The 16,906-nt window shown below is 38.0% G+C and overlaps 1 protein-coding gene across 4 annotated transcripts in view; it reads left to right on the top strand.

Annotated features, from left to right (window-relative positions):
* Window positions 1-16,309, top strand: part of hecw2b (HECT, C2 and WW domain containing E3 ubiquitin protein ligase 2b) — a 47,225-nt gene extending 30,916 nt beyond the window's left edge. For 2 of the 4 annotated variants that reach the window (XM_049469747.1, XM_049469749.1), the window contains 15 exons: window positions 889-1,041; window positions 2,506-2,608; window positions 2,702-2,798; window positions 3,422-3,505; window positions 3,599-3,708; window positions 7,846-7,966; window positions 8,060-8,173; window positions 8,379-8,531; window positions 9,641-9,739; window positions 9,824-9,953; window positions 10,775-10,921; window positions 11,848-11,962; window positions 12,501-12,586; window positions 13,230-13,342; window positions 14,132-15,643. In XM_049469747.1, the coding sequence (XP_049325704.1) occupies window positions 889-1,041; window positions 2,506-2,608; window positions 2,702-2,798; window positions 3,422-3,505; window positions 3,599-3,708; window positions 7,846-7,966; window positions 8,060-8,173; window positions 8,379-8,531; window positions 9,641-9,739; window positions 9,824-9,953; window positions 10,775-10,921; window positions 11,848-11,962; window positions 12,501-12,586; window positions 13,230-13,342; window positions 14,132-14,243 (1,737 nt within the window). In that variant the 3' untranslated portion in view covers window positions 14,244-15,643. Of the gene's footprint in view, window positions 1-888; window positions 1,042-2,505; window positions 2,609-2,701; window positions 2,799-3,421; window positions 3,506-3,598; window positions 3,709-7,845; window positions 7,967-8,059; window positions 8,174-8,378; window positions 8,532-9,640; window positions 9,740-9,823; window positions 9,954-10,774; window positions 10,922-11,847; window positions 11,963-12,500; window positions 12,587-13,229; window positions 13,343-14,131; window positions 15,644-15,689 lie in introns of those variants that run through there. The other 2 variants (XR_007428028.1, XM_049469748.1) reach the window with 2 other exon arrangements.
* Window positions 16,310-16,906: the final 597 nt, after the last annotated feature.

Genomic DNA, 16,906 nt, shown 5'->3' with positions numbered 1-16,906 from the left:
AGGACTTTTTTGGAAAAAAACCACCAGGGAAGATTTTAAAATTTTTATCTGATCTTAATCTTAAATATCAAATTTGACACATATGTAGTGATTTATATAATCTTTGAATAAACTCTACTATACCTACACATATAAAACCAAGTGTATGCCACAAATAGCCTAATTTTGTGCTGAAGTGGCAATAAAACCCCAACAACCAACCAACCAACCAACCGAGGAGGACTTGAAAGCAAAATTAGTGTAAATAAACAGAAGTGCTTTACTCACCCAAATAAACAGTTTTCAAGAAAGAAATCTGTGTAAATTAACATCCAGTGGTGAGACCTGCTGAATTTGAAGAAAATGTTTTTTTTATTTGAAATATTTACTACAAACTACTTTTATAACTGTTAGTGAAAAATCACCATGCATTACTATAAAAAAATCTGCAAGCACCATATATTGCCTACTATAAAGTAAATACAACCACCATGTATTACCTGCTATAAAGTAAAATACAACCAAAATGTGTTACTACACAACATATCTGCAACCAGCGTGTATTCACTACTTTAATATATATATACAACCACCATGTATTACCTACTATAAAGTAAAATACAACCACCATGCATTACTATATGAAATATCTGCAACCAGCATGTATTACCTATTTGATCATATACACAACCACCATGCATTACCTACTATAAATTAAATGTGTTACTACACAAAATATCAGCATCTGCCATGTATTAGTTTAATAACTATATAAAACCATGGGTTAGCTATACAAATATATTAATACATCAAGTATTAGCTGTGAAATTTTCAGAACCAGCATGTATTAGTCTCATTTTGTTGACTAAACCTGCTCATGTTCTTCTTGTCTGTGTTGCTTTTTCTCAGCCATTCTTTGTGGACCATAACTGCCGCGCCACCACCTTCACAGACCCCCGCTTACCCCTGCAGAGCGCTCGACCCAGCAGCCTCCTGGCCCACCGCCAGCACCTCAGCCGCCAGCGCAGCCACAGTGCCGGGGAGGTGAGCACACGGCGTCTGGTGAGCCCTGCCTCATTCACCTGTTCACTCACCTGTCAGTACAGTATATCCATCCCTCAGTCAGGCTGCTGGAGTGAGTGGCCTCAGCTGGAGCTCCATATTTGGGGTGGACCATCTCCAGAACCCAACTACCCCACCCCTCTCCCTGAAACTTGTAGTTAATAGGTTAATAGAGAGTCAGTCACCTCCCTATCCAGTTCTGTGCTCTGCTTTGTGCTCAGTTGGCCAGTGTTCTTGCTGTTTTGGATCCTCCTAGTGGTCAGGAAGTTCAGAACAGAGGTACTTGGTGATTTTAGCACCCTGGAGAGCAACTAGCTTCTCAAGTATAGTTCTGAGCTTACCATCTTAATCTGCAATTGTCCAGTACTAAATTGGTAAGTGGTAACTATATTTTCATATGTAGCATCAAACGAATATTAATAAAAAATAAAAATGAACACAGAGAAGAATAGCTGTAGTTTAACTTTTAAGAAAAAACTGTGCCCGTGTTCACATTACTAGGTAAAAGTGGTGCAAATCTGAATTGTGAACCAGATCTGACATTTTTAGAGTTGTTCCCCAACAATTACAATTACTTTCCAAACTTTATATTATTTCAGTGATATTAATATTTGCAAAAAAAATACCCTCATAAAACACAAAATGTTTACCTTAAAAGAAGGTACTGTGCTTGCATTCACATTACCAGATAAAAGTGGTTTCACATCTTGTTAAGGTCTTTTTAACTGGTAGAGAGAGTATTTAATCTTGGCAATTTCTTTGTGGTACTATGCTTTTAGGAAACTCAGCCAATGTAATAGTAATGTGTAGGTATGTGTATATGGCTCTAAAATAATATGACAAAATTTGATTTAGGTTATTTTTAGGGACAATACCACAACAAAAAAATTATGTTTTAATAATTTCAAAAATATTCAGTACCAGTCAAAAGTTTGGACACACCTTACATTCAGTTCTCTTTCATTATATGAAACGTTTATGCGTTGAATATTATTACTAAAGTCATCCAAACTGTTAAGAAAAACACATGGAATCATTTAGTAATATAGATTCTTCTAAGTAGCACATTTTGCTTAGATAACAGCCTTACACATCTTGGCTGGATTTTCTCAGTCAGCTTTATGAGGTAGAGCCACCTAGACTTTCAGTTAACAGCTGTGCTGGACTCGTCAAGAGTTAATTACTTAATTACTTTTCTTCTTCTTCTTTTTAATGTGTTTGAGAGCATCAGTTGTAAAGTTTCCCTTTCTATATGAGATGTACAGTCTCTCTTGTCTTATTATTAGAATTGCATGAAATCATCAATTTGATTAATCAAATTGATTCATTTAATCAAATGAATTGATTAATGATTAATCTATTTTTTCAATTTCATTTTCAATTTCATTTCATTCATTTTTCATCATAATTCCATGTGAACGAGCTGCATAAGTGTTTATATAGTAATGTGTGTTTTCGTTATAGGTGGGTGATGATCCTCGTCACACCGGTCCGCCTGTGCTGCCCCGCCCCTCCAACACCTTCAACGCAGGCAGTCGCAATCAGTGCCAGGATGTGGTTCCTGTCGGTACGTTTGATGACATTTTTTGTATTTTTTATTCATTTCTGTTTTAACTGCTGTAAATTAATACATTAATATTTTTCTTTGCTCTCTTTGCAGCCTACAATGACAAAATCGTGGCATTTTTAAGGCAACCCAACATATTTGAGATCCTGCAGGAGAGGCAGCCGGAGTTCAGTAGGAATCATTCACTCAGGTGGAGAACAGATTCTCTATTTGGACAGAAATATTGGGACAACTGCTTATTCAATGTTAGTTCTTAAATTAGGGGTATAGATTCTGTACTGTCTATTCTGGGAGATCTCTACTAGACTGTGGAGCATTGCTATTGGAATTTGATTCAGCATACTGCAGGGCAATATCACCTTAAGTCAGTGTTATGATTAATTGAGCAGTACATGTTTTAACATGGTAAACAAGAAGGCTACAGGCTGATAATACTCACCTCTGAACGGCAAAAGAGCTAGCACTTATCGTGGTTAGGGGGTAATGCCAATGCTGCTTCTGCAGTGCTAACAGGGGTTAGCAACAGGCTACAGGCCGGTAATACTCACCTCTGAACAACGGAAGAGCTAGCACTTAGTGCTAATACTGCTCCAGCCTTGGTGCTGGAGAAACTTCACTGAAACTCCTGTATAACGCTGGACTTTCTTACAACCTGACTGGCAAAATTCCTACATAAGGTGCACTGGATTATAAAGCATACAGAATTTTTTAGGTAAAATTAAATGATTTTAGGTGCGTCTTATAGTGCAAAAAATCGATACTTTATAAGTTTAAAACTGAAAACTTTTTTTCCCCCATGTTCTTTCCTTACAGGGAGAAAGTGCAGTTCATCCGAAACGAGGGAGCAACTGGCCTTGTCCGTCTCTCCAGTGATGCAGATTTGGTCATTCTGCTTAGGTGAGGCAAGAGCTCAAGATCAGTCCTTTCTGTACATGCCCTGCCCATACTTTACAACAATACAGACTAAAGCAATTATGCATTTCTTTTCAGTTTGTTTGAAGAGGAAGTGATGTCATACGTGCCCCCCCATTCCCTGCTTCACCCCAGCTACTGTCAGTCTCCGCGAGGCTCTCCTGTCTCCTCCCCGCAGAACTCCCCTGGTAAGAGACCAAACAGCATTGTGATCTGATGTCACAAAAGATCTAGATACTCATGGAGCGCAGAGTGGTCCAGCAGTCTAAAGCGCTGCCACTATGATTGGGAGATCGCTGGTTCAAATCCCAGTCATGCAGCTCGCCATCGGCTACCGGAGCCCTGAGAGAGCACAATTGGCCTTGCTCTCTCTCTGCGTGGGTAGATGGCGCTCTCTCCCTTCATCACTCCAAAGGGTGATGTCGATCAACACAGGGCGTCTGTGAGCTGATGTATCAGAACCGAGCCCCTGCGCTTTCCTACAAGCGCATTGTGATGCTACTCGGCAATTTGGAACAGTTGGAAAAGAGACGGTGGCTGACTTCACTCATTGTGTTGTGGCATCACTAGTGATGGGGATGATTAAATTTAAAAAAAAAACTCTTTATTAATTCAAATTGTAATGCAACATGTAATTTCACTTTTAAACAAATGTGTAATACATTTAAAGTTAATAATTTGCTTAAAGTTAACATGTTGTTCTTTTTACCAGCAAGATTTTTTTTTCTTTTTTGGGGCTTTTAGTTAAATTAATCATATATGTTGATAAAATTAATATTATACACATTATTGTGGGCTGATGTAACTACTATAAGAGATTAGCATCTGTATTTTAGGGTGTTTTCACACCTGTAGTTGGTTTCTTTGGTCCGAATGACTTACTGAGCCTGTTCACTTGGAGCGTTTTCTCCCTCTGTTTGGTTTGGTTTCACACAGGCATAAACCTAAATGCACCAAAATGCGCACCAATAATCTACGTGAGCACATTGTCTAAAGCAGGGGTGTCCAAACTTTTTTTGTTGGGGGCCAGAAGAAGAAATATATTTGAAGTCACGGGCCACACTCTGTAATAAAACAAATAATGAAATATACCACTTTAAATAATACTTTTTTCCTGATTATTTTATTTACACACCATTTTACTTGACTTACTATCTTTATCTTTGACAGTGTTGTCTAAACTAAGATTTTTCAAATTGATGTTTAATTTCATGGTTTCTCTTAATATTAAACTCCTGAATTACGGCAACTATGCGCACCCTCTCCGCTTTTAGACTCTTTGGCCTGTTTTTCTGCGCTAGAAATGCGCACTCTCTCCGCTTTTAGACTCTTTTGCCTTTTTTTCTGTGGTAGAAATGCGCACCCTCTCCGCTTTTAGACTCTTTGGCCCCATTTTTCTGCGCTAGAAATGCGCACTCTCTCCGCTTTTAGACTCTTTTGCCTTTTTTTCTGTGCTAGAAATGCGCACCCTCTCCGCTTTTAGACTCTTTTGCCTGTTTTTCTGCGCTAGAAATGCGCACCCTCTCCGCTTTTAGACTCTTTGGCCCCATTTTTCTGCGCTAGAAATGCGCACTCTCTCCGCTTTTAGACTCTTTTGCCCCGTTTCTCTGAGCTAGAAATGCGCACCCTCTCCGCTTTTAGACTCTTTTGCCCCGTTTCTCTGCGTTAGAAATGCGCACCCTCTCCGCTTTTAGACTCTTTTGCCCCGTTTCTCTGCGCTAGAAATGTGCACCCTCTCCGCTTTTAGACTCTTTTGCCTGATTTTCTGCGCTAGAAATGCGCACCCTCTCCGCTTTTAGACTCTTTGGCCCCATTTTTCTGCGCTAGAAATGCGCACTCTCTCCGCTTTTAGACTCTTTTGCCCCGTTTCTCTGCGCTAGAAATGCGCACCCTCTCCGCTTTTAGACTCTTTTGCCTGTTTTTCTGCGCTAGAAATGCGCACCCTCTCCGCTTTTAGACTCTTTGGCCCCATTTTTCTGCGCTAGAAATGCGCACTCTCTCCGCTTTTAGACTCTTTTGCCCCATTTTTCTGCGCTAGAAATGCGCACCCTCTCCGCTTTTAGACTCTTTTGCCTGTTTTTCTGCGCTAGAAATGCGCACCCTCTCCGCTTTTAGACTCTTTGGCCCCATTTTTCTGCGCTAGAAATGCGCACTCTCTCCGCTTTTAGACTCTTTTGCCCCGTTTCTCTGCGCTAGAAATGCGCACCCTCTCCGCTTTTAGACTCTTTGGCCCGTTTCTGACACCTAGCATTCAAACTTCGAATCTCATATTATAAAAACCTGCTTAACAGCGGGCCAACTTTCATTCTATTTCTAAAATACCTCGCGGGCCGCTCCACAAAAGAAAACGGGCCGCAAATGGCCCGCGGGCCGTAGTTTGGACACCCCTGGTCTAAAGTGATTGGTCAGAGCTGTGTGGCACATGAGCAAGAAAGTAAATATAGTGAGAAGATTCTGTGAACCAGCGCAAATATATGTGCAGTTTAAAGCTGCTTTGACACTGGGTGTTGAACGCTGTGCTTTTACAGTGTTTTTAATGGGGCATGCAGTGCAGGAGTACATGTAGCTGTCATAGCTGTTTGTTCATAGCTGTGGTAATTAGCATTATCTGGCAAATATATCAGATTAATCTGCACCTTATCATCAGTTTATCTTAAATAAAAATGAGTATATTTGATAGCTGGGTCAAATCGAGACCGGATCACATTTTCACCACAAGTGAACCGCTCCAGAGTTCATTTGGGATCGAACCGAGACCACCTCCTCTAGCAGGTCTCGGTCCGGTTGTTTTGATCCACACCCGAGTCTGATAAATGCATTCACACCTGCTCAATCAAACCACACTAAAGGTACAAACAAACCAGAGTCTGTTTTAAGTGGGCCAAATAGTGCCACCATAAATTACATTGCCAGTGGTAATCATCGGGCCCAAGCACGGCCCAAATAACGAACCCTTCATTTTTTCCGTGTTGTTGAACCCAATAAACTATAAATTCTACCATTAGACCTCACTACAGGGGTTGGGTTTCTGAACTTGATATCTTTTTTATCTGCTTCTGGATTGCTGTGAAATCAAATCCCCTGTTCGAGCTCGTGTTTGTTATTTACAGGACGGAGCTGCAGAGCTCTGGATAATCCTGGTGCTCTGGTGTCTACCACAGTGTCAGACTGACACACTGCTTTTCACAAGTCTGCCTGTAGGGGATTGTGCTAGCAGAAGGAATGAAAGGGATGCATGCTGGCTGTAAACCAGTGCAGGGGTTTGACCTAAATCTCAGGGACACTTGGGGATTACCCGGGGAGAGTAAACCCTGGGTTATTTGTGGGGATTTGCCATCAGGCGGGTTTTCACCTTCACAAAGAGTAAAGAGTTATGTCATATGATGATGGACAGAAAATATTTTTTTATAACTTGTACGTAATTTATGTATTAAACTGTGTGATTAATATTGGGTGCTGTTAAAAAAAATTATTGGATTAAGTCAACTTAAATTAGAGCATTAACTGCTTGTTTTAATTGATACAATGATTTCTTAGTGAAACTGTTATAAAGTCACACAGTTTATTTTATGTTTTATTATTCCACTGATATATTAACAAAGCAGTTATTTAATTATTATAATTATTTAGTAAAAGATGGTGATACGAAATTTCTTTCCTTTAGCTCATTTTTTTACTGTTTCATTTTTTATTTGGACAATTATGCTGTGAATAATTCTGTGCTTTTTGATCGGGAGATTGCTGGTTCGAATACCAGTCATGCAGCTTGCTAACAGCTGCCGAAGCACTGAGATAGCGCAATTGGCCTTGCTCTCTCTGGGTGGGTAGATGGCGCTTTATTTCCTACATTATTTTCACTGTCATCACTGTGATATCAATCAAAACCAAGTCGCACCGCTTTTTTTTAAGAGATTGGCACAAATAATACAGTTCTGTTTCTAACACTATTTATTTTATTCACATTTAAAGACCCATTATCAAAAGCTTTGTCTTAAGAAAGAAAAAGTGTGATTAATCACACAATTCTATTGTAATCAGTTAATCAGATTATTTTTTATTTTTTAAATAGAACATTTCTCAAGAACAAATATAAGAAGGTTTATGGGGAGATATTGGTGAATGTGGTGAAATAGTTTACTAATAAATTAATTACTAGAAGGTCAACAGTCACTTTTTACTTTTTTTTTATATATATTTTCCTAAACTCATGAATGCTTAATTTATTGCCATAAGTAATGGTTTGTAGTTGAATGTGGCTTATAAATAGATAATTAATTCCAAAAGTATTTAAGATTTTTTGTTTATCAATTTTTTTTTTCTTTCAGGTACACAACGAGCCAACGCCCGCGCTCCTGCCCCGTACAAACGAGACTTCGAGGCCAAACTCCGTAATTTCTACCGCAAGCTGGAGACGAAGGGTTATGGACAGGGACCGGGGAAGGTCAAGTAAGTGTTAGTCATGTAGCAACACCATAAAATCCATATGTGAGCTGTATATAACTGTAGTAATTATTTAATGCTATTAATATTTATCTTTAGACTTATCATACGCAGAGATCACCTGCTAGAAGACGCTTTCAACCAGATCATGTGCTACTCCAGGAAGGACTTACAGCGCAGTAAACTTTACGTTAGCTTTGTTGGTGAGGAGGGGTGAGTGTTAAAAAAAGGAACACATAAATTAGATCATATATCACATATATAAGAAAATATATATTTGTACATGTAGTACAAACAAAAGCCGTTCTGTTTTACTGTTTTTAGTCTGAGCACTGGTTGGTTTGCATGTATAATTAGCATAGTGTAACACAGTGTAGTCATGTTGTTTATATGTATTTATTTATCTTAATTTTTCTAGGCTGGACTACAGTGGTCCATCAAGAGAGTTTTTCTTTCTGGTGTCACGGGAACTATTTAACCCCTACTACGGTCTGTTTGAGTACTCAGCCAACGATACCTACACCGTCCAGATCAGCCCCATGTCTGCGTTTGTAGACAACCACCACGAATGGTCAGTACAGCTTCACATTTGCTTTTAAAATGATATTAAAGTGTATGTTTTGAAATACTTTATTGTTTATTTAATTTGTAGAGAGAAAGTTTGTTAAACCTTTGAAATGTTTCTGCATAAACTGACCTAGAGCATCATCAGAGACACAAAATTAGACCTGCTCATTTATTTATTGAGGAAAATTATCCACATGTCAGTATTAGTAAATCATTTAAAAAAATCTTAACAAGCAGTGTGAACATTTCATTATTAACTCTACTGCTAATTATTCTATCAAAATTTTGTTAATTAGTGCAGTTCCATACCTCTAACAGGTAAGTGGTTCAACCAGGATAATTCACTCGTTTTTCATAAAAAAAAGTTTTTTATTGTTTCACTATTTTATTTCTTTTGAAAGACCAACATATAAAACATAAAAGTTTTACATAACATTGAAACATAACATTGCAATTTAGTTTTAGTTTTAGTTTTTGCAGAGGGTGGTTGCAAATATGTGAAATGAACCATTTTCATATTATAGGTTGATTACACTAATTAATTCAAGCAAAATAATTTTCACACTGACACAACTATTTTTCTATATTCAAACTTTAAACGGGTCAATTTAGCACAAAACACAAGAGGAAGGTTAAAGAGCAGGGAGCTTTCAAAGTCTGATCAATGTAGTTGGTTTGTGTGAACCAAAAAAAGATTTTTTCAGTTTAAATTAAAACCTTGCAATTCAGCATAAAACCTTATCTTACCTGTGAAACTTGGTGTTGGTAGTATCATAGTTCGGGCCGGTTCCGGTTCATCTGGGTCAGGCTATATGTGGATAATTTACTTTTCCACTGAGCTAGGGAGTTGGGGATAAGATCAAATACATCATGTTCTCACCAAGACTGTTGTCAATAAATACAATTAAATCTTCACAGCCTGCCCTGGAGATTAAAGTTAGTTACTCAAACAAAACAGGATAAACTGAGAAGAAACTGTAAATGAGTCAGTGTCCCAATATAATATATTGATAAAACACACAATTGAATTTCTTGCTCATATTGACAGTAGTTAATTCCATTACTTATATATAATTACATTTGGTGTATATATTGCTGATTTTTTCTCGTCAGGTTTCGCTTCAGTGGACGTATCCTGGGTCTGGCTCTGATCCACCAGTACCTGCTTGACGCCTTCTTCACTCGGCCCTTCTACAAAGGACTGCTGCGCATGTGAGTCACTGCATGGACACGAAGATTACTGAGGAGCTGAGAATCTGTATTTTAATATACTTTTTTATTTCCCTCTCTCCACAGTCCGTGTGATCTGAGTGATCTGGAGTATCTGGATGAGGAGTTCCACCAGAGCCTGCAGTGGATGAAGGACAACGATATCGAGGACATGCTGGACCTCACCTTCACTGTGAATGAGGAAGTGTTTGGACAGGTGAGTTACAGAAAATCAAGTTTAATTACAGCTTTAAGTCACAGTCCGTGAGTTTTAGGGATTTGGTGATCTCTGGTAAGCATGTGGAGGAGTAAATTTAATGAAATAAACTGCTGCGGTGAAATTCTGTATTTTATAGTGTATTATGTTAACTTTGTTCATTTTTTAAAAGATAACAAAATGCCAAAACCTTCTAAACCACTCTGTTTTTAGAATGAATATAGCACTGGATAAAAATGAAAAGACCACTTCAGTTTCTAAATCAGTTTCTCTGATTTTGCTATTTATAAGTATATGTTTGAGTAAAATGAACATTGTAGTTTTATTCTATAAACTACAGACAACCCTGGTTTTTAATCACAGTTTAATCACAAAGCTGCATATTAAATGTTGTATATATTAAACATTAAACAGTTTTATTTCGCTTGCGAGTTTTAAAATAGTTATAAACATACACTACAGTAGCACAACTAGTCTGAATTCGACTGCTACACTGGTATACCCAAACCAGGTCCAGATGACTTACAACAGAGCTAATTAACCGAGCTGTTACTACAACACACGAATAATGGTGTGACAACACATTAGCTCCATAGTCCCTGGCGGCTATAGTCATACAGGGTAAGGTGGTTTACCCAGTTTAGCATTTGTGTTTAGAGAAATTCACCAAACTCTAAAATGTTTGTCTTTGTATAAATCCAGCCTTAGCTCTCTCTATACTACTGCTTTTAACTTAAAATAAAAGACTTAGGGTCTGCCACTTTAACAAAAGCGAGCATTTTAGGATAATCAAGGAGAGTTTTTACCTGTGTTCCGTCTAGATAACGGAACGGGAGCTGAAGCCTGGAGGTGCTAACATCCCGGTCTCGGAGAAGAATAAGAAGGAGTACATTGAGCGCATGGTGAAGTGGCGGATAGAGAGAGGGGTTGTCCAGCAGACTGAAAGCTTGGTCCGAGGTTTCTACGAGGTACAGAGTATGATTCTATTTATATCATTTCTGTTATTTATTTGGTTCGGCTCATTTCTACTCACTTTACACACAAAAATCAATATGTCTGTTTAAAATTATGTAATTGTCACTGCACACATACTTCTATATGACCTTATTGATGACATGAATGTTAAGAACTACTCTACTAATCTACTAGAGGGCAGTTCAGAATCAAACATTACTGACAACAAAAAAACATAGTGACAAAGAAGGAGGTCCAAAAAAGACAGGACTCTAGAGTAGAGTTCTGCATTCCTGCGTGAGCCCCGATAGACTTGTGGGACCTGTCAGAATATCTTGCGGTGCAGGCCCGAATTTGATCGTTTTTGGCGGGAGTGAGAGTTTGATCAGTTTAGTAAAAAGGAATCAGTTTCAAGTTAATAGCCAATGCAAGCAACAAAAAACCCTCAATATATTACTGATTATCAAAGCGGAGGATTGGCTAAAATTAATTATTTAAATTCCTATTAGGACTGCGGGCAGGAGTGGCAGAAATGTGCATGTGGGATTAAAACAAGCGTTTTTTTTTTTTTGTGGAAGCAGGTGGTAACGGGACTAAAACAAGCAGGAGCAGGCAGGTGCAGGTTTTAAAAAGCAGTCCCGCTCAGACATTTACTCGAGTGCGACCAATTTTTTCAATCTATTTTCTCATTGTGCGACCAGCCGCTCGACCAGAAAAAGTTTCTGCAACTCTGAAAGTCTCCCTGTGGTTCAGCAGCACACATTAGGCACACAGAGAAAGTGAAGGGCGGAAACCTGTATCAGAACCAAGTTGCTGTGCTTTTCTCTGAGTGCTCTGTGATGCTACTTGGCAATGCTGCATCAGCAGCAGTTCAAAAAGACTGTTAGCATCACCAGTTAAACTATAACATTTTTAACTACTGTTTGATATGTGTGTGCAGGTTGTGGATGCTCGGCTGGTTTCTGTGTTTGATGCTCGGGAGCTGGAGCTGGTGATCGCTGGAACAGCCGAAATCGATCTGGGAGACTGGAGGAACAACACTGAATATAGAGGAGGTAACACAGGACTGATATTTAGATATCAGAGACACAACCTGGGAATGCCCACATCTGTGTACGTTTGATACCCCTCCTCAATCCACAGTGTCACACGTGTACTGGGAATAATGTCATAGAATGCATTACCATGCATTACCCATTACGCTGTCCACTGTAAATGGTAATATCTCTTATAACGTATTATTCCTAGTGCACATGACACTGTGAATTAAGAAGTGATTAATGTCCACATGTCCACACACATTTTTCAGATTTTATTAATATGATGTATGTTTTTATACTATGACAGTTATTTTCCTAATATTTGATTTTTGATTGATCAGAATGTAGTGCTTTGTTTACAGTATTAAAATATTATGTGATATAATGAATTCTACCCCATTGGATCATGATGTGTATATACCGTACCACCACGTTGGAACCAATATATACCTCTACTAACAACCATATACTGAATGCTTGTAGTCTGTTACATTTGTTATATATTGTTAAAGTATAACCTCAGTAATACTCACTGATTGGTCATTCTTCTTAGGCTATCATGACAACCACATTGTCATTCGCTGGTTCTGGGCAGCGGTGGAGAGATTTAACAATGAGCAGAGACTCCGCCTGCTTCAGGTGAGTGCTTTCTCTTTTATGTATGTATGTATGTATATGTATGTATGTGTATACATACAGCTCTGGAAAAAATAAGAGACTACTTAAATGAGTTTCTATGATTTTACCAAATTGAAAACCCCTGGAATATAATCAAGGGAAGATGGATGATCACAAGCCATCAAACCAATCTGAACTGCTTGAATTTTTGCACCAGGAGTGACATAAAGTTATCCAAAAGTAGTGTGTAAGACTGGTGGAGGAGAACATTCCAAGATGCACGAAAACTGTGATTAAAAACCAGGGTTATTCCACCAAATATTGAATTCTCAACTTGGTTTCTTTGCATTATTTGAGATCTGAAAGCTTTGCATCTGCATTTCAGCCATTTCTCATTTTCTGCAAATTAATGCTCTAAATGAGAATATATTTTTATTTGTAATTTGGGAGAAATGTTGTCCGTAGTTTATAGAATAAAACAACAATGTGCAATGAGCTGTATTTTTTATTATTATATTTTTTCTAATATCCAAATTATAGTTTACTTTTACTTTTGCTTAGTAAAACAAATTACTGAAAAGAATATAAACTTTTTTTTGTAATGTGCATTAAAATCTAGCTTGCTGTTTAAGCTGCAGTGCTCTAAACTATTCTTCTGTGTTAGTTTGTGACCGGGACGTCCAGTATACCCTACGAAGGCTTCGCTTCTCTCAGAGGCAGCAACGGACCTCGACGCTTCTGTGTGGAAAAGTGGGGCAAGATCACCTCTTTACCCAGGTAACCCTCAGAGAATCCTCCCAACTAGTGCTGACAAGTTAACATACACGATCACAAGTTTAACACAGACTTTTAATGTGTATTAATCACATTATCAGCTTCCTCTACTGATTCTTGCCTGGTGATCTGTTACAGCTCATCTGTAATTGGTGGATTCCATCTATGTTTTGTGTAAAACTGACCATCAGAAACCTGTCAGTCATCCTGAGAGAAAGATTTGTTTAAAGTTTACAGCTGCAGTAGTTTCTGAAAACTTTTAGAAAGCAGTAGTAGAGATAAAGGATAAAGGATATATATTTGTCTCCTCGCGAATTACAGGAAAGTACCAGCATTAAACATTAGAAATCGTGATCTTAATCAGGATTAATCACGGAATATTGTTGTATAAAAACCTGTTGTATAGGTATTTACTATTTACCATAATTATAATTACATTTGTCAATCTACCATAGATTATTTTAAGAAAAGAATACGTGATTAATCTCAGAATACTGTTGAGATTAATCAGATTTAATTTTATCATTCATCATATCACAATAAAATATAGATTTTTTTAACTGGAAGTTTACACTTATCTATATCTATATTTTATAAATCTATATGTTGTGTATTTTATGCATTTTATTACTAAATGATTTACAGAGGTTACTCAGCTCTGCTTACTTTCTGAGATAAACTGAAGCTACTATGATCCAGTTTAACTCCTGATCTGCTATAGAAACAGTATATAAAACAATATACTGTTGTTCATATGATTTTAAAGCTTGTAAATTTCTTTGTTTTAAACAGGGCTCACACCTGTTTTAATCGTCTGGACCTCCCTCCATACCCCTCCTTCTCCATGCTGTATGAGAAGATGCTGACCGCAGTGGAGGAGACCAGCACCTTTGGGCTGGAGTGAGCTCTGACCTTCTGACCGTTTGGACGCTTACTCTCTATAGACTGACTGCACTCCTCTCTGCTCTCCGAGAGCTTCTTCAGGAGAGACTGACTGAGAGCCTCAAAGTCGGGAGTTTCGTTCCTCGATGAAGCTCGATGGAGAAAAAACACACAAACAAACACAAACAAATGATCACAAAAGCACTTAGGATCCATTGTTTTGTTTTGTGCACTGTCTTACTTTGTTATATTCACGGGTGTAAAGGCTTTGGCGGCCGGCGGCGGGTGATCGTGAGGACATGCGCTCAGTTCAGTACTCCCAGCTGTGGAGGAAGTGGGAGGAAAATGAACAAACACATGACAGAGGTTCAGGACCAGGACTGAGCCTTTCCACGATCGAGAAGCAGGAAGACGAAGAGTCCAGCGATGTTACTGCCCAGACGAAACGTCGACAAGATAATGCTGAGACTGGAGTGAATGTAAGGAGTTGCTTTGCGAGCAAACCAACTCCACACTGGACTCAACTCAAGCAGATAAAACAGTTAAAACAGCTGAAATTAGAGAGGCTCCACTGTAATAAGTAGTGGAAATCATGTGTTTTTGCAAAGCTCTGAGCAGCAGAACTCATATGAGGAACGTAACAGTGTGACGAGCCGATATTGTACACTTCTTCTGCAAAAGCCTTGTTTTCTAACAACCACAGCGATGCGGGGTGAATGTACACACACACAAATACTCACACATACACACAACCTGTTACAGACGCAGCTTTGTAATGAACCGCCACTGCTTTCTTAGATCGCCTCAGTCTCGTGTTGCGACACGGGGAGGGGCAGACAGAACAACACTTGTCCCACACCTTAATGTACTGTATGTTTGAAATGTATGTATACACATCAGTTCCAGCATATTTATATACACTGCTACATTTAATTTCCTTTATACTTATTGTTTTGACACAGTATGTTATTCAGGTAGGCAGCCAGCTAGCCGGTCTGAGACACTGAAGAGACTGAATTGACCAGCACGTGGTGGGTCAAGCAAACACACCTTCAATATATACAGTATGTTTGAGAGGGCATCTACAGAGACATATACTTAAATACGTGTCCAATATGAACAACCTGTCTTAATCTGAACAGATTAAACAGCGATTTAAAAAAAAAAAGAGAACGGACAAATGTTGGAAAATGATTTACAATTGAAATGGCTTTATTGCATTTTTGTTATTTTTTTTCCCCCTAGTATTTTTTTATAGAAATCAACAATTTTAATCAGTTTTTTTGGTTTGTTTACATTTATTTTGTTTTAAATAATAAAAAAAAACAAAATCATCATTTAGGTGTGATGTACAGGCATTCTGAATGTGACCACCGTTTATAACAAACACCACCTTATTTTGAATGTTTGTGCGTTAGTTTTCTCAAAAGCTTCTTTCAAAGAACCTCTTTTTCTTTTTTTTTTTTAGCAGCCCACAGCCGAGCAAGAAATATCTTTACACCCCAGACGCTTGCACTCAAGCTTCCTGGATTTTTAACTTCACTGCCGTGACCTTGGACCTCCTGGATTGTACGTATTCCGAATGTTTTGTAACGTCAGAATTTGAACAAAATCGTAAAACATGCTGGAAAGAAGACACAAAAAAATATATATAAAATAACAAAAAAAAAAACACTTGAACTTGATCAGATTGTTTGGCTCATCATAGCGTGCCTAGATCAGATCAGATCAGAACAGACAGGTCCAACCCACGCTTCTCTCATTTGACTGAATTAGTTTCACGCCATTACAGTTCCATATTTATACTTGCACTAAGTGTACCAAAGGTTTAGGGACAGCTTGGGATGTCCTAATCTTCCTCTCTTTGTGGTTGTTTGACGATGAGCATAGAGTTTCACATTTCTTTTATCACTCAGACGTCCCTTCATCGTTTTCTTGAATTTACCATTGTGCTACAATTTGTATCACAGTTTTTTCATCTGAAATGACTATGTGAAAGTACTATGTTGAGTTACATAGTGGCTTTCTTTTTCTTTCTCCAGCAGGATATGTTCGATTGCTTAAATAAATGAAATTGTAAAACAAAAAAAAAGGCTTTGATCATTTAATGAATGTGCCCAACAATCATTGTTCACACATAACAAATAAACTGGTTTTGGATGCAAAGACATAAACCGACATTCACATTAAATCTATACTGTATTTAAAAATGAATATTTTTATCATGTTTTATGCACTTGATTTGTTGCTACAAGCATGCATTTGACTGTGCTTGTCTATTGTTGTGACTTAGATCAAAACACATTTAATGACCAATTTATGCAGAAATCCAAGTAATCCCAAAGGGTTTCACATACTTTTTCTTGCAACTGTATATGTTAAGGGTGGCCGATATGGCCCTAAAATAATATCACAATGTTTTTAGTGTATCAGTGTGATAAAGATATTCTTTACGATATGACAACCATGCAACTTCCCAAGACCCTAATTTTGTAAAAAATAAAAATACTGTAACAGCTACGTTGAATATTTAGCTGTTAATTTACTGCATGCATGTAAACAGCAAACAAACAATTAAAAGTTAATAGCAACACAGATACAATACAGACTGCTTTCAAAAACATCACTTACCACAATATGGATTTTTCTTTTATTTTGTCAGAAACGTGTATAAGATACGATATG

Source organism: Astyanax mexicanus, chromosome 21, assembly GCF_023375975.1.
Source record: "Astyanax mexicanus isolate ESR-SI-001 chromosome 21, AstMex3_surface, whole genome shotgun sequence".
Taxonomy (NCBI): domain Eukaryota; kingdom Metazoa; phylum Chordata; class Actinopteri; order Characiformes; family Acestrorhamphidae; genus Astyanax; species Astyanax mexicanus.
The sequence above is the reverse complement of the archived record's forward strand: the minus strand, read 5'-3'. Positions and strand labels throughout refer to the sequence as shown.